At 53.1% G+C, this 21,948-nt stretch overlaps 2 protein-coding genes across 5 annotated transcripts; one reads left to right on the top strand and one right to left on the bottom strand.

Annotated features, from left to right (window-relative positions):
* Nucleotides 1-2,650: 2,650 nt before the first annotated feature.
* ZNF668 (zinc finger protein 668) lies at nucleotides 2,651-12,617 on the bottom strand. Of its 2 annotated transcripts, none has more exons than XM_039247958.1 (3): nucleotides 12,532-12,617; nucleotides 5,866-6,541; nucleotides 2,651-5,322 (listed from the first exon to the last, which is right to left on the bottom strand). In XM_039247958.1, the coding sequence occupies exons 2-3, from the start codon at nucleotides 6,513-6,515 to the stop codon at nucleotides 4,110-4,112; spliced, it is 1,863 nt and encodes a 620-aa protein (XP_039103889.1). In that variant the 5' UTR covers nucleotides 6,516-6,541; nucleotides 12,532-12,617; the 3' UTR covers nucleotides 2,651-4,109. The 2 variants fall into 2 exon arrangements, with proteins under 2 accessions (XP_039103889.1, XP_039103891.1); XM_039247960.1 differs by having other exon boundaries at nucleotides 5,866-6,536; nucleotides 12,532-12,596.
* A 691-nt stretch (nucleotides 12,618-13,308) lies between these two features.
* Nucleotides 13,309-21,917, top strand: ZNF646 (zinc finger protein 646). Of its 3 annotated transcripts, none has more exons than XM_039247820.1 (3): nucleotides 13,309-13,580; nucleotides 14,730-20,161; nucleotides 21,435-21,917. In XM_039247820.1, the coding sequence occupies exons 2-3, from the start codon at nucleotides 14,812-14,814 to the stop codon at nucleotides 21,554-21,556; spliced, it is 5,472 nt and encodes a 1,823-aa protein (XP_039103751.1). In that variant the 5' UTR covers nucleotides 13,309-13,580; nucleotides 14,730-14,811; the 3' UTR covers nucleotides 21,557-21,917. The 3 variants fall into 3 exon arrangements, with proteins under 3 accessions (XP_039103751.1, XP_039103752.1, XP_039103753.1); XM_039247821.1 differs by having other exon boundaries at nucleotides 14,730-20,211; nucleotides 21,435-21,516; XM_039247822.1 differs by having other exon boundaries at nucleotides 14,730-20,220; nucleotides 21,435-21,493.
* Nucleotides 21,918-21,948: the final 31 nt, after the last annotated feature.

Genomic DNA, 21,948 nt, shown 5'->3' on the forward strand with positions numbered 1-21,948 from the left:
ACATACATAAATATTAACTCAATATGAATCAAAGACCCAAAAGTGAGAGCTTTTAGCTATAAAACTTTTATAGTTCACACACACTTTTATAAAGTTTGAGCTTGTAAGTTTAGAACTAGGTTGTGAACGTTATAAATATTGGTAACGCTCCTAGGTAAAAACATAGACATAAATCTTCATGACCTTGAATTAGGAAATAGTTTCTTACATATGGATCTGCAAAGCACAAACAAAAGAAAAAAAAATAGATAAATGAGATATTATCAAAATTAAAAACTTCTGTGATCTAAAGTGTGCCAGAAAGTAAAAGGACGATCCACACAATGAGAGAAATCTTGAAAATCACAGGAAACTTCTATTTAGAATACATAAAAAGCTTTTATTACCACTCAACAACAAAAAGTCAAACAGCCCGATTAAAAAATGGGCAAAGAACTTGAAGACATTTATCCAAAGATGATATACAAATGGCCAATAAGTACACAAAAAGATGCTCAACATCATTTGCTGTTAGGGAAATGCAAATCATAACCAAATTCACGCCCACAAGGATGGCTATAATAAAAAGATAGATAGTAACAGCTGTTGGTAAAGGTGTGGAGAAATTAGAACATTCATATCCTGTTGGTGGGAATGTAAAATGGTGCAGCGACTTTGGAAAACATTCTGACAGTTCCTCAAGTGGTAGATATGCAAACAAGAGAATTAAAAAACATGTCCACATAAAAACTTGTTCATAGGATGTTCATATGAATGTTCATAGCTACATTATTCACAATAGACAAACAACGGAAACCCAAATGTCCATCAATTGTGAATGGGTTAAAAAAAAGTATCTCCATACAATGGAATATTATTCGACAATAAAAAGGAATGAAGTACTGACAAATGCTATGGCATGGATGAACCTTGAAAACAGTGTGGTAAATGAAAGAGGCCAGTTACAAAAGAGACCATATATTGTATGATTCCATTTACATGAAACATCCACAAGAGGCAACTCGATTGAAAGTAGATTAGTTATTGACTAGGGCTAAGGGAAAAGCGTTGGGAATTGGGGCTGGGAGCAATAAGGAGTGACAGCTCATGGGTATGGAGTTTCTTTTAAGGGGATAAAACTATTCTTTTTTTGGGGGGGGGATGAAAACTATTATAAAATTAGATTGAGATGGTTGCATAACCCTGTGAATATACTAAAAACCACTGAATTGGATACTGGAAATTGGGTTAATTGTATGGCATGTAAATTATTTCCTAATTAAGCTGTTAAAATAATTTTTTAAAAAAGTCAGACCATCTGAGTCCTCAGGGAGCAGGAACTGGGATGTGGGATGCCAGAGAAGGGGGACCAAGGGATGATGGGTGTGCCATCTGGTCCCAGAAAGGGAGCAGAGGTTGTGGATTTCTTCTAAACATCCAGGGGACCCACATCATCCTTCACTGTAGATAGATACCCGTGGTAATCTGTTGATTAGGGTCGATGGTATCTTTGTACCAATTTTAAAAAGGTGCCTAGTCATCCCCAAGATAAATCATCTTGCTCAAGTTCACAAAACAAGGCACTAGGAACAAAAACCTCCATTTCCAATACCCTAGCCCAGTTTGTTTCTTTCCTGGACTCTGTGAGACTTTGATCTCAGCCTCTACAGGCAGAGGCCTGGGGTCAGTGCTTGTCCTACTTTGGGAATGGCGACAGGCAGTTGAGTGTCCTTGGCCAAACTGGTGTCTCTTCCTGAAGCCATGACATCCTGGTCCCTGCTGTTACCTTGTAGCCCCCTTGTGCTGCTATGGAGAACAGGAATAAGAACCACTTCTAAAGCTTGTGTCTGAGGACCCGGATATGACAATTTTTGAGTGAAGTCGCTGACATCAAGGGGATACTTGCTATTTCTGTTCCTGGAGCTACCTGGTGTAACAGTCCTGACTTTACCAGCTGCTGCAAAGTGACTGGCATGTGGGACTGGAGAGGGGCTGCACACAGGTCACTTCCTGAGGCTGCCAACTTGGTCTAGTGTTGATAAGAGCAAGTCTAGAGACAGTAAAAGCATGGAAAGGAGGAACGGGTTCGCACCGACCTTTGGCTTCATTTTGGCTTATAATTTGGGAAGGTCCTAGTGGCTAGACTTTATAATCCAAAGTCAGTTCTTGAGTGTCCTTCTAAAAATATTCTAGGGGCGCCTGGGTGGCTCAGTCAGTTAAGCTTCCGACTTTGGCTCAGGTCAGGATCTCACGGCTCATGGATTTGAGCTTCACATCTGGTTCTGTGTTGACAGCTCAGAGCCTGGAGCCTTCTTTGGAATCTGTGTCTTCCTCTCTCTCTGCCCCTCCCCTGCTTGTGCTCTCTCTGTCTCAAAAATAAATAAACTTAATGGGAGTATGCTAACCACACTGCTTTGTACCTTAGTTTTTTCACTTGACATATTTTCAGGATATCTTTCAACAACATAAGTTAATAAGCCTCACTTTTTATTTTTTTATATATATATTTTTTAAATTTATTTCTAGGAGAGAGAGTGAGACAGCGTGAGCAGGGGAGGGTCAGAGAGAGAGGGAGACACAGACTCTGAAATAGGCTCCAGGCTCTGAGCTGGCAGTCAGCACAGGGCTCGAACCCACGAACCGCGAGATCATGACCTAAGTGAAAGTCGGACGCTTAACCGACTAAGCCACCCAGGCGCCCCTAAGCCTCACTTTTTAAAAACAGCTGCATAATATATTTTAGAGTGGCTAGCTCTATTTAACTAGTCCTTTGCTAATGGACATTTAGGGTATTCCTGATTATCACAAATTTTGCTGCACCGAACATTCTTGTCTTCAACTTTGCCATGGAAATGGAAAAAGAAATCTGTGGTGTAAATTCTTTGACATCTGCTTGCCAAGTGAAGGGTATATGCATTTTAACTTTTTAATAAACATGACCAAATCATCTTCCCAAAAAATTATACCAATTTACACTAAATGGTATAATTTAGTATATGGGGTTTCATTTTTTTGTCTTTAAAAAATTACTTTAAAAAGTTGTGTAGTCTTCCAGAATATGGATAGAACTGTAATTTAACAGCCTATCCTGTCCCCACTGATCTGAATAATCATATTTACCATAAACTAAATTCTCAGAAATAGGGCTGTTTCTAAATTGTTCCCACTCCGTTGGCTGATTTATTCTTGTGCCAATAACAATCTGTTTTAACTTCAGTGCTTTGGTGTTTATCTAGTATGTCAAATATATCACCTCCATTGGTTCTTACAAATGTATTACAGCAGTTTTGGGCTTTCAGGTTGTGTTAATAAATCTTTTTGGATGATAATGAATCTAAGGATTTGACTAGGGAGAATGTCCTTCCATGCAGGTACATGGTATGTCTCCATTTAGTTCGGTCTTAAAACCTTTAGGACCTTCAGTGATACCATTTTCTTCACATAGGTTTTGCAGATTTCTTGTGAGGTTTATTCTTTTGTAGTTTATGGGTTTTGTTTGTCCCTCAGGTAGTTTTTCTAATTTGTTACTGCGGTATACAGGAAATAAACTAATTTAGGATCTCAGTGTATTATCTGTAAAAGGACAGAACTAGTCAGTAAGAGGTTTCCATGATGAAATAACTATGGGCTAAACAAAGCTCAATAGATGTTCATTGTAGGACTTATCTATGACACTAATACACTCTTGATCACCAACAGTCCCCAAGAAGTCCACAGGGAATTCCCTGTACTTCCTTGACCAGGGAACCCTTTGTCCGAAGACATTCTGAAAACATATGTTGGGAAACAATGCATCCAAAGACCCTTCTAGTTTCTGATCTGTCCATCCAGGGGTCTCCACTGAACCTTACCTAATGTCCAAACTCCCACTCCCTTTCCCCCAACCAAAACACAGAAGACAACCCGATGTCAAAGTGAATGCTTTAATGACTGTTACTCAGAGAGAGACACGCATCTCTCAACAGCTGCTGCCCGCCTCCATTGTCCCCAGCTCTCTTTGTTGGCAAGGAGAGCTATCTGCCTGGGGGGTAGGGATCTGGAGTCTAAAGAGTGAGCTGGGGCAAAGAGAGGTTCAGGAGGCACCCTGTGAAACCCGGGCTCCTGGGAGTGAGGTGGAGGGGGCATGGGCTTCAAGCTGGTCCCTCCTCAGGCATTCCTAGCAAAGCCACCAGGGGCTCAAGGGGCGTGGGGGTCCCGATGGGAACAGGGTGGGTACGCTCGTGCTTGCGCAGGTCGCTGGCACTCAAGAAGGCCTTGGGGCAGTGGGGGCAGGTGTAGGGGCGCACAGAGCTGTGGGTGCGGCTGTGCTTGCGCAGCCCAGCCCGGTCAGAGAAGCTCTTGCCGCACTGGGTGCAGGGAAAGGGCCGGAGCTCTGGGTGCGAGCGCTCGTGCCGGCGCAGCAACGTCAGTGTGGAGAACGTCTCCTTGCACTCCCGGCACACAAACTGCGGTGGCTTCTCATCAACCTCCTCACCTCCCACGTCGCCTGCCCTTGCCAAGGGACCAGGAACCTCCCCAACCCCAGCATCTTGGCACTCCACATGTTCCACTGTCATGCCCACCACTTGCCACTGCGTGGCCATCACACCACCTGATTCGGGGGGCAGCCCTAGCAGCCCTGCTGGAGGGTCCCCTAGGCCCGCACCTGCTGCTGGGGCCGTTGAGCCCTCGCCTGCCACGCTGACAGGCAGTGCCAGCCCCACCACCAGCTCCTGTTGAGGGGGAGCCCCTGCAGCCTCACTGCTCCGATGGGTCCGCTCATGCTTCCTCAGGCTTGACGATACCACGAAGGACTTTCCACAGGCGTTACAGTGGAAGGGGCGCTCACCTGAGTGTACCCGGCTGTGCTTAGTAAGGCTGGCTCGCTCAGCGAAGGCTCGTCCACACTCCTCACAGCGGAAGGGCCGCTGGCCTGAGTGCACCAACGCATGGCGCTTGAGGTCCCAAGACGCCACGAACGTCTTGTCACACTGCAGGCACTTGAACGGCCGGTCGCCTGTGTGCACCCGCCTGTGCATGGCCAGGTCTGCGGGCTGCCGAAAGTCCTTGCCGCACTTCTCGCAGCGATAAGGCTTTACCCCCTCGTGCGCCCGCTGGTGGCGCCGGAAGCTCGAGGGGTCGGAGAACATGCGGCCGCAACGCGGGCACAGGAAGGGCTTCTCGCCGGAGTGGGTGCGCTCATGGCTCTGGTAGGAGCTGAGCTGCGTGAAGCCCTTGCCACAGGCTGGGCAGCGATAGGGCTTCTGTGCCGCATGGATCCGCTGGTGGCACGTGAGCGAGGAGGAGCGGGAGAAGCTCTTCCCACACTCTGAGCAGAGGAAGGGGCGCTCACCCGTGTGGGACCTGTGGAGTGTGGAGGACGGGTCAGGAAGGTGGCAGATCCCTCACCTGACTACTGCTGCCTGTCTGCAGTGACTTAGGGGCTCCTAAATCCCCAGGGGGGGTGGGGGGTGTATAGGGCTGCACTCCACAGAGTAGGAAACCTTCAGGCTGGGTGTCTAGATCCCAGATAAGACCCCACTCTGCACACCAATGGCCAGGCCCCACTCCCACCTACTAGCCTCCGCCAGAGACCCTCTGGGTGGCCCAACTTCCAGCCGAGTCCCCTTTCCAATTGGACCCAGGCCAGTCCCAGATCCCAGTGGAATCCTCCAGGGCTCCGGCCCAACAGTCTGCCCCTCCCCGCCCCCAACCAGGGCCACCAGCTTCTCCCCAAAGCCCAGCCCCAGTCACCTTCCATTTGGCTCTTTTCCCTCTTTAAGCCTCAACCCCAGGCCCCGTTGGTCCCAGGGCAGCTGCTGCTGCCCCACATCCCACCTCCACCCCTGGTCGGCTCTTCCCAAGCCCGGTACCCTCACCCCAGCACCGCACCCTCAGGACCCTCACCGCTCATGGTTGCGTAGGTCCTTGAGTTCGGCGTAGGCCTTGCCGCAGCGCTCGCAGCCGTAGGGCCGCAGGCCCGCGTGGGTGCGCCGGTGCTTGCGGAACACCGAAGGGTCGGCGAAGCTCTTGCCGCAGTCGGAGCAAGCGTAGGGCCGCTCGCCGGTGTGACCACGCTGGTGAATCTTGAGCTTGGAGAGCGCGCCATAGGCCTTGGGGCAATGGGCACAGCGGAAGGGCAACTCACCAGCGTGTGAGGCCAGGTGCACACGCAGGCACACTGGCTGCATGAAGCGGCGGCCACACTCCGGGCAAGGGAAGGGCTTTTCACCAGTGTGGCTGCGACCGTGACTGCGCAGCTCAGGCGCCGTTTTGTAGGCCTTGGGGCAGAGCGGGCATGCATAAGGCCGAGGCTTTGCCGATGCACCTGACATCTTGTCCCCGCTGGCATCCTCTGCTTTGGGTTCTGTCTCCGGCTTCAGCTTCGTTTCCACCACCTCCTCTGCGAAGTCTACAGGACCATGTGTGGCAGCGTGACGCGCTGCCCTGGGCGCATTTGGAAATGTCTTAGTACAGGACAGGCACTTGTAGCGGCGGCCGGAGCGCTTGTAGCCGGGGGCGGAGGATGACCGGGCCTCCGTAGACTCCACCTCCATGGCCACAAAGGGCGGAGCTAGCTTCTCTAGGAAAGAAGCAGAGTTAGACACAAGCCACATCCTTCTGCCATTCTCTAAGGCCTCTATCCTTGCCAAGGCCTCAGAGGGGGAGTTCTGTCTTATCAGCATTTCCCACGAGGGATGGCCACAGCCTTCTTTTCAAACGCTCCAGGGTCTAACACTCTGCACTCAAGTTTCCTGTCTGGTCTGTTCATTCAGGAAAGAAGTTGGACCAGGTAACCTCTGAGAGGCTAAGAGAGGAGATTGGAGTTATCAGAATGTGCACCCGCACTTCTCTCCCCAGCCTCTGGGCTTTTCCAAATGCTGCAGCATTCCCAGAAGGCCCAGGTTCCATCCATCTCGCCATCTTCCTTCTCCACCTCAGCATCTAAGGCCTGTGCCAGGACACAGAGTCCTATGCAAGCCTGGAGACACAGAGGCTACATAGATGTGGGTCAGACCTGAAGGATGCCAAGTGCCCAGGAAGCCAGAGGTAGGTCCAGAAGAAGGCAGAAGTAGTGGGCTAACTGGTGATTGGCACCATCTGTCTGGAAGCGACAGGTCCCCAGCATATGTATTTTGTCTTGCCCCTCTGGTTAGTTAGCTTTCAGAGGCGGCAACTGTTCACACAGAATTCCGGCCTTGCACAGCTGTAAGGGACTCCACCCTAGACAGGAATCCTGGTCCACCCTCTGCTCGGGATTTGCTGTTGAGCTCCTGCTCCCATAGCTCTGGTAACGGGGAGCTCAGTTACACTCGCGGCAGCTTGAGCCATTGCTAGCAGTTAGACGTGTCTCAGCATAATCAATATATCTGATTTGGCCTGGCCTCCTGGGACACCTGCTCTAGCTAAGCTCCCTTCTTTCTCATTCAGAGCCCAGACACCCTCCACCCAGCTGCTCCTGGGGATCAAGGCTGGGAGGAAATAGGATTAATGGCTACATTAGTCTTAACACCAGCTCATCCTCCCTAGGGGATGAAAAGAAGAGGATTATGGGCAGATCCACTTAGGGAGTGCTCAGCAGCAGCTGCTGGGGGTGACCAGGGGAAGGGGGGAGGACACTGCTACAGACAGGGCAGGGGAGCCAGTTGTGCGCAGAATGCAGGCTGGGAGGTAAGAGGCCTGAGTTCTACTGCTCCTTTTTGGGCCTGTTTCCTCATCTGGGTACCTCAGGGGTTGGTGGCTTCAAAGCTCTGACCCAGGGAGGACACAGGAGCCCTGGGGGTAAGTGGCAAGAGCTGCACTTTAGAATTAGCACCCTTCTGCCTAGTGGCCCTGCCATGGTCCCCCACCCCTACACACATAATCTGCTATGCGCACAGGCAGCCTCTTCATAAAGTATCATGTGATCATTTGTCCACTGCTCGATAACTTTCCATGACTTCCATCATACCACGCAAACTCCCAGGTCCTTCCTGGCTGTTACAAATCCCCCCAATCCTTTCTTGGAGCCCCACTCCCCCCCCCCCCCCGAAGCTCTTCCTGCATCTCCTCTATGGTTTTTGGTCCCAATCCTTCACAACTCTGTTCCACCCTCAGCTTGTTTTTTTTTCCCCCCCTTTCTCACTTTTCCCACTAAATAAATGCTGGGGCTGGAAGGGAGTTAAAGGGCTTGAGGACCAACCTTCCCTGTGGTTTGAATTCCCCCCTATAGTTTCCAGGGGATCCTTCCCTGTCTCTGGATGAGGCAGTCACTACCTCCTTTCCAGACCATCTCTGGACAGACTGCCTGATAGTTTCTCTTTAGTAAAAAAGATAGCTCACATTTACTGAGCCCTTGCTAGATAAAAGGCAATTTCCTAAGCTCTTTACATGGATTAACTCAAACTTCATGTCAGCACCACAAGAAAAGTTCTATTATATGGATTCCTTTTTTATAGATAAGGGAACAGAGGCCCAGAGAAACAATGTAGCACTGTGGTTAAGTGTCCCATCTCTGAAACTAGACTGCCTGGCTTTGAATCTTGCCTCACTCACTTCCTAGCTGTGACCTTGTGACATTTACCTTATGCCACAGGACCTTAGTTTTCTGATCTGAAAAATGGAGGTAATAATAGTACTTACCTCACAGTGTTGGGTGAAGACTGAATAGAAGTGATATGATATGAATAAATGCCCTCAATTACTGAGAGTCTTCTGAGAGCCAGACACTTTGCTGAGCATTTGCTGAGCGTGCTACTTTATTTAATTCTCTTACAGCTTCCTGAGATAGAGATTCTTATCCTCATTTTACAAACAAATGAACTGAGGTTCCAAGGAATTTAGTGACTAGCCCATGGCCACAAAGCTAGACTCAACAGCTGGGACTTGAATCAGATGTTTAACTCGCCTTGAGTTGCTGGGCCCCTGATCAGTCATTTTGGCCCTCCCAGACTTGTCTGCTGCTGGGCCAACCCCCCAGTGACCAGAACCCCGAGTTCAGGCCACATCTTCATCTTCTCTCACCCCTATAGAACTGCCATGAGACGGGAACCAGCACGCTTTATGTTTGTTTCCCTTTCAGAGGGCTTCACGCCTGTGTTCTGAGCTCTGGGCCTCAGTGTTCCCACCTGTGAACCAGATAGCAGCTGGAGGTATACATCTCTCCCCCTAAAACACTTCCCCGGGGAAAAGGTAGGGAAGCACCAGGTTGGTCCCAACAGATGCCCAGCTCCACGAAGAGCAGAGGGCCCCGTGGGCTAGGCCCCCCACTAAATCCCACCATTAGTTCCTCGCTTCATTGTTCACTGAGGACTCTTCCACCCATCACTCCCTAGAGTGATGTTTCTCCAAGTCAAGTCTGTGAACCCCGTCCCCTGCCTGAGAATCATCATCCAGGGAGCATGAGGTTGGACTCAGAAAGCTGTCGGGGTCCTGATCCTCTCGGGGTCCTGATCCTCTGGGGGTCATGCCAACCAACGCTTAAGAACCAAAGACGCATCCTTGGGTCTTCACAAAGCTCCTAGGAGAGGCACTACGATGCCTCTTGTTCAGATATGGAGATTAAGGATCCCATAAGGAAAAACACTTTACAAGCACACCTAACTAGTCAAGAGGCCCAGACTCAAATCCATGTCTTCAGGCCCCTGGGTTCTTTCTCTACCAGTCTTCATTTACTTCAGGTTTATGAAACAAATCAGGAAACTTTCCACTTTGTCCGAGGAAACTCGGACAAAGACCAGTATCTTTTCCATGGATAGCAAGGGCCTGAATGATCTAACTCCTGCCTACCTCACCTTCCCCTCCTCTTCATGGTCTTGCTAGGCTCCACCCACACAGGCTGTCTTTCTTTTCCAAAAATAGCTAAATTCCTCCTCCCCCCCCCCCCAGGGCCTTTGTACTAGTAGTTTCCTCTGCCAGAACCACTATTCCCCAAGGGTCATTGTGTAACTATCTCCTTGATTTCATTTGGACCTCAGCTCCCTGTCACCTCCTCAGAGAAGGCTTTCCTGACCACCTTTCTTTGTCAAATTCATTTATTTATTCTGAGAGAGATAGAGATAGTGTGAGTGCAGGGGGAGGTGGGCAGAGAGAGGAGAAAGAGAATCAATCCCAAGCAGGCTCCGCACTACCAGCGTGGAGCCCAACGTGGGGCTCGAACTCATGAAACTCTGAGATCATGACCTGAGCCAAAACCAAAAGCCAGACACTCAACCAACTGAGCCACTCAGGTGCCCCCCCCACCCTTTTTTAAAACATTTATTCATTTTTGAGAGAGAGAGAGACAGAGTACGAGTGGGGGAGGAGCAGAGAGAGAAGAGACACATAGAATCTGAAGCCAGCTCCAGGCTCTGAGCTGTCAGCACAGAGCCTGAGGCAGGGCTCAAACTCACAAGCAGTGAGATCATGACCTGAGCGGAAGTCAGACGCTGACCAGGCACCCCCTGACCACCTTTGTTAATGCTATCTACATTCTTGCTCTTCCTCTTTGGTTCCCCTTATGATGCCCATCTGGATAACATTCCTTGCAAGGTTACCATGGGCCAAGTATCATTCTATGCATTTTGCGTGTACTACTCAAGCTAAGCCTCTCAACTGCCCAGCAGTTTCTTATGGACTGAATGAATGCGCACATGTCATGTGAGGACATAACAAGAAGCTGGACATCTACAAGGCAGGAAAAGAGTCCTCACCAGGAACTGAACTGGCAGGCATCTTGATCTTGGACTTCCCAGCCTCCAGAACTGTGAGAAATAAATTTCTGTTGCTTAAGCCCTTCAGTCTTGTGGGTTTTTGTTTTTTTTTTTTTTTTTGTCATGGTTAGCCTGAACACACTAAGTTAAACAATATTATTTTTCCCCTTTAACAGACAAAGAAAATGAGGCAACAGAAATGAAGTAACTGGTCATGGTCACAGCCAGTATTCAAAGCCAGATAGGCAGTCTGCCTCCCATATTTCTGCTCTCTGTCCTGATTTTGCTTTGGTAGCACTTACACATTTTATAGCTTGACTGTTAATTTTCTGTCTCCAGCACCAGAGTCTAGGCTGGCAAAGAGCCAGGAACCTTTATTATTTTATATCCTCTACACCTAGAACTGTGATTTGATGCCCCAAAACAAAGTGAATGAATCAACCTCTGAGACAGAATTCAGACTCAGGTCTATTGCTTCTGCCTCCTCTATAGGAGGTGTTTGTGAGAATGTCTGTCAACAACTATTTATAAACCGAATTTCTCTGTCTTCCCAAGTTCACAAGTTCCAAATATCACCCCATTATCCCAAAGTGGGTTCATTGCTCTGGTGAGGGAGGTTTGTCTTCCCTTCCCTACTGGCTTAGGAGGGAGATGCGGGCTTGCTGCCTGACTAGGCTGTAAAATACCAGAGATGCAGGGATTTAATTCCCCGACAGCTTAGGCTATGACCCTGTAAGCAAGGATGAGGTAAAAAAAAAAAAAAAAAAAGGAGCTGCTGCTTCTCTTCTCTGCATCTTGGTCTCCCCCATGTATAAATAAGTAGATGCCAATAAGGCCTTACAGTCCATTGAGACCTGGTGAGATGGTGAATGGGGAACTGTGAACTGTGCAGAAGTGAAAGCTAATCATCTCCTACGCCTCCAACCTGGTCAGTTCACAACCTAATCCTAACCTACTTTTTCAGCCTCAGCTCCAGTGGCAGTGTCCCCCCTCCCAATAGCGAACTAAGCTCCAGCCTCAATTTTCAAACTTTCTCACCTAAATGCATCTCCACTGGGGAGCCCTCTCCCTGGGGAGCCCTTGCTTGCCTTCTCCCATGGGAAGATTCTTGTGCATCCTTCAAATATTCGCTTTCTCAGTGCCCTCAAAAATACTTAAAAAGCAGTAGAGGAAAGGGCGCCGCGGTGCTCTGGGCCTCAGTGTTCTCATCAGTAAAATGGGGTCTCTGAGGTACGTGGGAGTTTGAAGGGCGTTAGGGCCTAGAAGACGTGCTGAGAAGGGGCCGAGGGCTGCAGAAACCCGGCGCTTCTCGCTCTCTGCAACAGTCTGTCGGCGCCCCCACTAGACAGCCCCGCAGAGCAGGACCCTGGGCTGACTCGTCTCCGAAGGCTGGGAAAACGTGGACTCGGAGAACGAGGCAGGAAGGAGTGGAGGAAGAATGAGAGAATGAACAAATGAATGGGCCACGGACTGGACGCTGGACAAAGGCCTGCAAGATGGCGTTCTCTAGGACCGCGGGAGGGGCGGCCAGGACCTCGGCCGGGGAGGGGTGCCGCAGGCGCCGGGGACCTTGTTAGGCGGGCCGCGCGCCTGGGACAAAAGCCCGCAACATGGCGGGCTCTAGGACCCCCAAGGTCCGCACCGCGCAAGGCGGGCAGCTGTGCCAGCCGAGCCCAGGCGTCCGCAGCAGCCGGCCCGCGGGGACAGCCGGCGGGTTCTAGGACCCGCTGGGCCGGAGCCCGACTGCGCCCTCCCGGGGCCGCACTCCTCCCGCCCCGCCCGCGCTGCTCGCGCCAGGCCAACCCCATCCGCCCTCTGCACCGACGGGGAAACAGGCCTCTCGGACTGTGTTCGCACTGGGACGGCCCGGGGGTCCCTGCGGCTTTCCGCCGGCGATTCCTACCTCAACGAACTTGGGCTGGCTCCGTGGCGTCTGCGGCAGCTGCTCCGACCGACGGAGCCCGGACACTGCCAGGGAGGGGCAGGCGCTAGGACCCAGCGGGGGGGGGGAGGGGGAGGGAGAGGCGGGGCCGGAAAGCGGAAGTGGGAGGGAGCTTTCCCAGCTAGGGAGGAAGGCAAAGTTTACCCGAGCACTGCAGGCGAAGGTGGCGGAGAAACGTCTTGAAAGGGGTCTCTGTGGGTACTAATGACAGGGGACGCCAGACAGGTTTACGGCATATACCGGATTATTGCTAGCTTGGGGCCAGATCACCAAGAACTGGAAGGCGGGAAGACAGAAGGGCTATGCGCAAGCTTTGTAGTACCGAAATCCGCTTATATTCCACATCTCCCTCTGTAGCGAGGAGTGAATGAAGCTCCCTCCCTCTGTGTTGGGAAGTTTTTTTCAGGGAGCCCCATGAAAAGTGTCGCCAAAGTACTGAGGCCAGAACACCAAAACCCTTTTTTCCCCTTTTCTGCTTTCAGCCAATATGCGCCGGAACGATTTTAGCAGCTCTTGCCGGAAGTGTGGCCTAGACTAGTGCAAAGCAACGCAGAATTTTGACCCTCGTGGGCGGGGTCAGAGTCGCTTTTCAGCGACTTTAGCTCCGGAAGTGTGTCTGTGTAGAACTGCTGCTTGGAGGCGGCACAGGAAGTGTTCTCCAGGCAGAGGTTTCGGGGGGGAACCTTTTGCGGCTAGGACACTTCCTGTTTCCTAGTAACAATAGGAAGTATCCGCGGAGCTGGGGATTGACTCCTGGCTCGAGCCAGCTGCGCCCTCTTTCCTCTACCTCCTTCCTTCTCCCTTTTCTCCTTTCCCTTTTTCCCTCCCTTCCCGCCTCCCAGGAGCCCTGGCGGAGTGTGCGTGTGTGGGAGCGCGAGAGCCCCCCACAGCCACCCCTTGGGGCGCGCGGCTGCAGTTAGGGTGAGGGTCCCAGTGCGCAGGCGCGCTCCCGTTCGCGGTCCCCAACGGACTCACCCGCGGCGGGAACGAAAAGGGGCCAGCCGAGTGAGGTAGGGGTCCTGAGAGGAAATTGGCCCAGGAAATGAGTGAGGCGAGAAGACCTGGTTGGTGGTTGATCAGGAGAAGGGGCTCAAGCGAAGGGGCTTTGTGAGTTGAGAAGTCGAGGAGCAGGTTTAGAGGGGCTTTAGATCAGGAGTTGTATGTATAGGGAACCCATGGGAGTGAAGAATCAGTCAGCAAAGGTCAATGTGATATAGGAGGCATGGGGGCCTGCTATGGAGAGAGTCAGGGCTTTGGAAAGAAAATTGCCAGAGTGAGTGGGTTTGCTTCTGTGTATACTGGGCTAAGGAGGCACTGCAATGTATTGTGAGGATTAAGTGACACAACGAATATTCTTTACTTAGCATAGTACTCCGCACATGGTAATGCTCAGTTAGCATGTGTTGATGTCATAAGTATTTTGAGATTAGATAGGAAAAATAAGAAGGGATGGTGAGGGTATAATGAGATGTAGGAGAGAAAAAAGGTAGGGGGTGAAGAGCAACCAGGATTGGGTTGGAATTTCTAAGATAGAAGATGATTTGGATTCAGGGGAAGTAGGTGAGGGAAGTGGCCAAGAGAATTTTAGGTAAGAGACCTCATGACCCTGAAAGGAATAGGTGAGATGAGGCAACAAGCCAGCCCTTTCTCTGAAGAGGGCTTTAACCCCACCTCTCACATCCTTAGCTGTCAACTGGAGAAAAAGGCTGCTTTTCAGTGTCTCTAGGCTACTCTGTTTAGCTGAGGGGTCAAGGAGAATTAGACTTCTCATACTGAAGGTTCTAGAAAAGGTTTCCTTCTAATATGTCACAGGAGATAACATTGGTTGTTTCAGAATTAGGAGAGGGTTAGGGACAGTAAGACTTTTTTGGATTTCATCTGATGAACAGAAGTAGGTTGGTAGGTCTGTGATCAGAGGTACGTTGCATCCCTCTAGACTTTAGTTTCCTCATCTATACTTCTAGGATGAGTTAGGCCTAGGGGAGTTCCCATATTTGGGGAGCTTGTATGCAGGAGGCCTTAAATCCAAAAGAAGGCAAGTCCCTGGGCCATTACTGCTTGGGGAACATTTGTGTGACCTCTGATGAGCTTGCTGCTTATAGAGCCAAGAGGCAAAGTTCATTCAGGCCTGCCTTCTGACCACCAACCCCTCTTCCTAGGCCTTGGCCCCTCCACCAGAGGAAGATGCTGCTGCCACCTGCCTGCTCTTCCTGAACCTCTAGGTTTCTGCCACACTGCCCCATGGAGGACGAGCCCACCTCACTCAGCTGCTCTGACTGTCAGCGCCACTTTCCTAGTCTTCCGGAACTGTCCCGGCACCGTGAGCTGCTCCATCCATCTTCCAAGCAGGACAGTGAGGAGGCAGACAGCATCCCTCGGCCCTACCGCTGTCAGCAGTGTGGGCGGGGCTACCGTCACCCAGGGAGCTTGGTCAACCACCGTCGGACCCACGAGACTGGCCTTTTCCCCTGTACCACCTGTGGCAAGGACTTCACCAATCCCGTAGCCCTCAAGAGCCACATGAGGACTCATGCTCCAGAGGGCCGCCGCAGGCGCCGTCCTCCCCGCTCCAAGGAAGTCATTCCACATCTTCAAGGGGAGACAGCATCCTCTGACTCCAGGGACCAGATGCTTAGCCCTGGGGAAAGCTGGACAAGCCAGAAAAAACATGCTGAAGAGACCTCTGGCTGTGAGTCTGGGCCTGACCCCAGGGCAGCACTGAGCACTCGGGAAGATCCACCCACCAGACAAAGAGAAGGCTGGGAAAGCCAGCCAGATTCAGAGGAGGGTGCAGAGCGCTGGGGGCCCCCTACCAATTCTGCCAGAGCCACCCCGCTCCCCACCCCAGCCAGCAGCCTCCTTAGCAATTTGGAACAGTATTTGGCTGAATCAGTAGTGAATTTCACAGGGGGCCAGGAGCCCACTCAGTCCCTTCCTGCTGAGGAAGAACGGCGGTACAAGTGCAGTCAATGTGGCAAGACATACAAGCATGCTGGGAGCCTCACAAACCACCGCCAGAGCCACACCCTGGGCATCTACCCTTGTGCCGTCTGCTTCAAAGAGTTCTCTAACCTCATGGCTCTGAAGAACCACTCCCGACTCCATGCCCAGCATCAGCCTTACCAGTGTCCCCACTGTCCTCGTGCCTTCAGGCTCCCCCGAGAGCTGCTGGAACACCAACAGTCCCATGAGGGTGAAAGGCAAGAGCGGCTATGGGAAGAGAAAGAGATGCCCACCGCCAACGGGCACACAGATGAGAGCAGCCAGGACCAGCTCCCTAGTACACAGATACTGAACTGCTCTGGGGAGCTCAGCACCTCTGGGGAGCTGGAGGACAGTGGCCTAGAGGAGTACCGGCCTTTCCGTTGTGGAGACTGTGGCCGTACTTATCGTCATGCTGGGAGCCTCATCAACCATCGCAAGAGCCACCAGACTGGTGTCTACCCCTGCTCCATCTGTTCCAAGCAACTGTTCAATGCAGCTGCCCTCAAAAACCATGTGCGGGCTCATCACAGACCCCGGCAAGGAGCTGGAGAGGACGGGCAGCCATCAGTGCCACTAGCTCCCCTGCCTCTGGCTGATACCACCCACAAAGATGAAGAGGTCCCCACCACCACCCTGGACCACCGCCCCTATAAGTGTGATGAGTGTGGTCGGGCTTACCGCCACCGGGGGAGCCTGGTGAACCACCGCCACAGCCATCGGACAGGAGAGTACCAGTGTTCACTCTGTCCCCGCAAGTATCCTAACCTTATGGCCCTGCGGAACCATGTGCGGGTACATTGCAAAGCCGCTCGCCGCAGTGCAGGCCCAGGAGCTGAGGGTCCCCCCAGCCACCTCAGGGTAGAGCTCCCGCCTGACCCAGTGGAAGCAGAGGCAGCCCCACCCACAGATCAGGGGCATGGGTGCAAACATGAAGAGGAGACCACTGACGTCCCCCCAGCAGCAGATAGGACAGCACCACAGATATGTAGCATGTGTGGGATGCTCTTTGAAGACCCTGAGAGCCTTGAACATCATGGCCGGACCCATGGGGAAAGAGAAGACAGCAAGACAGAGACCAGGGAGTCCCCTCCTCGGGCATTTGCATGCCAGGATTGTGGAAAGAGCTATCGCCACTCAGGCAGCCTTATCAACCACAGGCAGACCCATCAGACAGGGGACTTCAGTTGTGGGGCCTGTGCCAAACACTTCCACACCATGGCCGCCATGAAGAACCATTTGCGACGCCACAGTGGGCGGTGGAGCAAGCAGCACCGGAGGCGAGCTAGCAGTGCTGGCAGTGGGGGAGAAGCCAAACTCTCATCAGGAGGGAGCTGGGCCCCGGAGTTGGTGGAAAACAGTGAGGGCCTGGACTGTCCACAGGACCCTTCAGGGGGAAGTCTTAATGTAGTCCAAGGCAACTTGGAAAGTGATGGGGGCTGTTTGCAGGCTGACACTGAAAGGGATAGATGTGGGCTTGAGAGGGATGAGGCCTGTTTCCAAGGTGATAAAGAGAGCAGGGGTACTGAGGAAGGACTGAAAAATAAGGAGGCTTGTTTCCTTGACAACTTGGACATCCCAGGTGATGAAGAAAGCAGTGGGACTCGCTTCTGTGATGGTCTCACTGGGATGGGTGAAGACCAGAAACCAGCCAGTGGCCAGCCCAGCTCCTCTTGCCACTCCCCTGAAGCAGTCACTGGCTGGCAGGCTGATGTCTCCCACACGTGTTCTGACTGTGGGCACTCTTTCCCTCATGTCACTGGCCTACTGAGCCATAGGCCCTGCCACCCACCAGGCATCTATCAGTGCTCTCTCTGCCCAAAGGAGTTTGACTCACTGCCTGCCCTGCGCAGCCACTTCCAGAACCATGGGCCCGGGGAGGCAGCCCCTGCACAGCCTTTCCTCTGCTGCCTCTGTGGGATGATCTTCCCGGGACGGGCTGGCTACAGGCTTCACCGGCGCCAAGCTCATGACTCTTCTGGCATGACTGAGGGTTCAGAGGAGGAGGGGGAAGAGGAAGGAGCAGCAGGGGCGGCCTCCACCCATAACCCTCCACTGCAGCTCTCAGAAGCAGAGCTGTTGAATCAGCTGCAGCGGGAGGTGGAGGCACTGGATGGAGCTGGCTATGGGCACATCTGTGGTTGCTGTGGTCAGACCTATGATGACCTAGGGAGCTTGGAGCGTCACCACCAAAGTCAGAGTTCTGGGAACACCATAGACAAATCTCCCGGCCACTTAGGAGAGTCAGATGATGCCATGGGAAGGGTTGCAGACCATGACCATGTCTTTGAGGACACAATGGCCTGCCTCTCTGGGGAGGGTGGGGACACGACGTCTGGAGAGGGAGTAGGTGCCATGGTTGTAGACAACCTTTCCATGCAAGGTGCGGAAAGTTCGCTGGAGGCCCAACCCCGCCCCTTCCGCTGCAACCAGTGTGGGAAGACCTACCGCCATGGGGGCAGCCTGGTGAACCACCGCAAGATCCACCAGACTGGAGACTTCATCTGCCCTGTCTGCTCCCGCTGCTACCCCAACCTGGCTGCCTACCGTAATCATCTGCGAAACCACCCGCGCTGCAAAGGCTCTGAGCCCCAAGTGGGGCCCGTCCCAGAGGCAGGAGGCAGCAGCGAGCCCCAGAACATAGCAGAAGAAGGGCTGGGGCAGGCAGATGTGGGGAAGTTCCAGGAGGGACTTAAAGTGGAACCCTTGGAGGAGGTGGCAAGGGTGAAAGAGGAGGAGTGGGAGGAGGCCACTGTGAAGGGGGAGGAGGTGGAGCCAAGGTTGGAGACCGCAGAGAAGAGCTGCCAGACTGAGGCCAGCTCTGAGCGGCCCTTCAGCTGTGAGGTATGTGGCCGGTCGTACAAGCATGCTGGCAGTCTCATCAATCACCGGCAGAGCCACCAGACTGGCCACTTTGGCTGCCAGGCCTGCTCCAAAGGCTTCTCAAACCTCATGTCTCTCAAGAACCACCGGCGCATCCATGCAGATCCCCGGCGTTTCCGCTGTGGCGAATGTGGGAAGGCCTTCCGCCTGCGGAAACAGCTGGCCAGCCACCAGCGGGTCCATGTTGAGCGAGGTGGGAGTGGGGGTACCCGGAAGCTGACTCGGGAAGATCGGCCCTTCCGGTGTGGGCAGTGTGGGAGGACCTACCGCCATGCTGGCAGCCTCCTGAACCACCGGCGAAGCCACGACACAGGCCAATACAGCTGTCCCACCTGCCCCAAGACCTACTCCAACAGCATGGCCCTGAAGGACCACCAGAGACTGCACTCAGAGAGCCGGCGGCGGCGAGCAGGGCTATCTCGGCGGGCAGCTGTGCGCTGTGCCCTCTGTGGCCGAGGCTTCCCTGGCCGGGGATCTCTGGAGCAGCACCTGCGAGAGCATGAGGAGGATACCAAAAGGGATCCAAATGGCACAGAGGGCAATGAGGGGAAGCTGGCTAATGACCAGGGACTAGAGGACACATCGGGTGGTACTGAGTCAGTTCTCCGGCTGGAGGATGGTTCCAGGAGGCCGGGGGAGCAGAGTCCGAGCCCCATCAGAGCAGCAGGTTCAGAAGCCACAGAGCTGGTATCCTGGGACATGGGGAATGCAGAAGGGAGGCAAGGAGATGGGGGACCAGTGGATCATGGTGGAGATTGGGTTCTTCAGGGTCAGGTACTGACCAAGCCAGAAGATGAGTCAGGGAACAGCATCCCCAAGAGTCCTTGCTGCCTTGGCAACAGCCAGCCCAATGGACCTAGTCTAAGTCCTGTGGATAGCTGGGACAATGGAGACAGCCGACCTCAGCTCCAGCAAGAGAGTCACACCTTTTCCTGCAGCCACTGTGGCAAGACATACTGCCAATCGGAAGGCCCTTTGAATGGCCACGGCACCTCCAAGACAGACTGCCACTATTGCCTGCTCTGCTCCAAGGAGTTCTTGAATCCTGTGGCCACTAAGAGCCACAGCCACAGCCACAGCCACAACCACATAGCTGCCCAGACCCTTGCCTGCCCTGACTGTGGTAAGGCCTTTCAGTCCCATTATGAACTAGCCAGCCACCTGCACACTCATGCCAGCGGCCTCAGTCAGATGCCACCCCAGATAGAGGCCAGAGGTCCTGAAGGTGGGACTGTGAACGATGAGGTGGATCTCCCTGGCCAAGGGGAAATCCAAAAGTCCCCATCAGAACCCCCCAGGGCCCCAGGAGAGAATGCTGGGAGTGCTAATGGGGGGCAAGGAGTAAAGTCCACAGTGGCTGAAGATGAGGAACGGCCCTTCCGTTGTGCCCAGTGTGGACGCTCCTACCGCCATGCCGGTAGCCTGCTGAACCATCAGAAGGCCCACACCACTGGACTCTACCCCTGTTCCCTCTGCCCCAAACTTCTACCCAACCTGCTGTCCCTTAAGAACCATGGCAGGACCCACACAGACCCCAAGCGCCACCGCTGTAGCATCTGTGGCAAGGCCTTCCGGACAGCTGCCCGGCTGGAGGGTCATGGGCGGGTCCACGCACCTCGGGAGGGGCCCTTCACCTGCCCTCATTGTCCTCGCCACTTCCGCCGCCGAATCAGCTTCCAGCAGCACCAGCAGCAGCACCAGGAGGAATGGACAGTGGCCAGCTCTGGTACGGGGACAGGAATGGCTTGAGCAGAGGACGGAAGGGTTCCAGAGGAGGTGGGCACAGTGGGGTTGGGGGAGACAAGGAGTGAGAGAGGTTGGGCAGAGGCGGAGGGTGGGGACTTGGATATGGAGGAAACTGGTCTGAGGATGCTGTCTGGTGAGGGCAGAGATCAGAACCCCTGGGCCAGATAAACAGCATGGTGGGTTGGACAGTGTGGTGGGGGGAGGGAGTGGTTGTGGACAGGGGCAGAGGCAGCTGCTGTGCAGGAGCCAAAGAATGGGCTTTTTGTTTGGGGTGGGGAGGCAGCCATCTGGCTACTACATCTGGAAACTCCTGATCCAGCCAGTAAAGAAATGATTTCCAGAGAAAAATGGCCTAGATGGTGCTCTTTCCTTAAGTAGGCACCGAGCAAGAGGATGAAGAAAGGGGGTGAGAGGCACCCCCCAGAAGGGACTGCTTTGTGTGGTTTTTGCTGACTTGCCCAGGGAAACAGGTCTCTGGTTGGCCCCCAGCTCCCTGTCTTTCTCTCCCCAAATTTTGTCTCTGGTTTCCCTCCTCTCTTGGAATCTAGACCTTTGGTCCTTTGCTACTGATATTGCCTCATGAATCTTCCCTATATTGAACTTTTTCTTCTCTCTGCTGCGCATCTCCCTTTTAGGAGCCAACCAAACCACTTTTTCCACCTGCATACCCCCATTCCCGCCCGCACACCTTTACCTGGAGGATTGAGTCACAGATAATTGGCTTTGAAGCCAGGCCCAGCTGAGGCAACAGCAGTCATTAGCCCCTATCTCCCATCCTCTATCGGGGAATTTCCATGGAAAGCCACTCCACCCAGGCCTACGGAAGGATGAGGCGGTGTGGGAGTTGGGCAGCCTGTTTCCTCAGTCTGTTCTTGAGCCCTGGGCTCATGTCCTCTGCCTCCTCTAGAGATCTATAGGCCTTCTCCCAGGATCTATTCCATTTGGTGGCCACCAAGAGTAGGTATCCCCAAGCTGGCAGGCCCTTGACCAGAGATTGTCAGGGAAAGAGGGGATGGTGGGTGAGTGTATCCTGAGAGAGCTGACGAGATGGCTTTCAGGATAAAAGATTTCTTGTGACCTCAAGGGAATGAGTGAGGAGCCAGTTAGTCAGGCCTGGAAAAATCATTGGGAGTTTTCATGCAGGCCTCTGGGGTCAGGAGGGTAGCAGCAGAATGGCCTACAGCCTAGGGAGGGGGTGCAAGCCGTGTGGGGTTTGCCGGACTCTATCCGTGACCTCCTCTTTTTCTCCCCAGGAGCCCCAAAGGCACCAGCGGCGGGCAGACGGGACCTGTCATTGCCCCCTCCACCTACCCCCACGACCCCACTTCTGGATCCTTCACCCCAGTGGCCTGCAGACCTCAGCTTCTCCCTCTGAACTTCAAGTCTCCAAAGATCAGAATACGGGCGGGGTGGGGTGGGGGGCGGGTTGTAGGGAAAGGCTTGATCTCCATGTTTTGCTCAGGAGTAGTCAGGCATCCTCATCTCTTATTCTCCTCTCCTGCTGTGAAGAGGACCCAGATCTGGCTTCTTGTCCATGCAGGGCATAAGGTGTTCCTCATGTCCCCGTCCTTGCAGGCTCTCCTTTCCCCAGCCGTTGTCATTATGCTCTTCCCTATGACCAGCCCTGCAAGGAAGCCTGTGCCAGACTCTGCCACAATGTGGGTCCACTGTCACCAGCCAGATTCCAACGCCAGGGAGAGGTGGATTCAGAGAGCCACAGGTGGGACTGTTGCCTGTGGAAGGGGAGCCTTTTGCTACAATTTGTAA

This window comes from Hyaena hyaena, unplaced genomic scaffold (assembly GCF_003009895.1).
Source record: "Hyaena hyaena isolate Hyena2069 unplaced genomic scaffold, ASM300989v1 scaffold_306, whole genome shotgun sequence".
Lineage (NCBI taxonomy): Eukaryota > Metazoa > Chordata > Mammalia > Carnivora > Hyaenidae > Hyaena > Hyaena hyaena.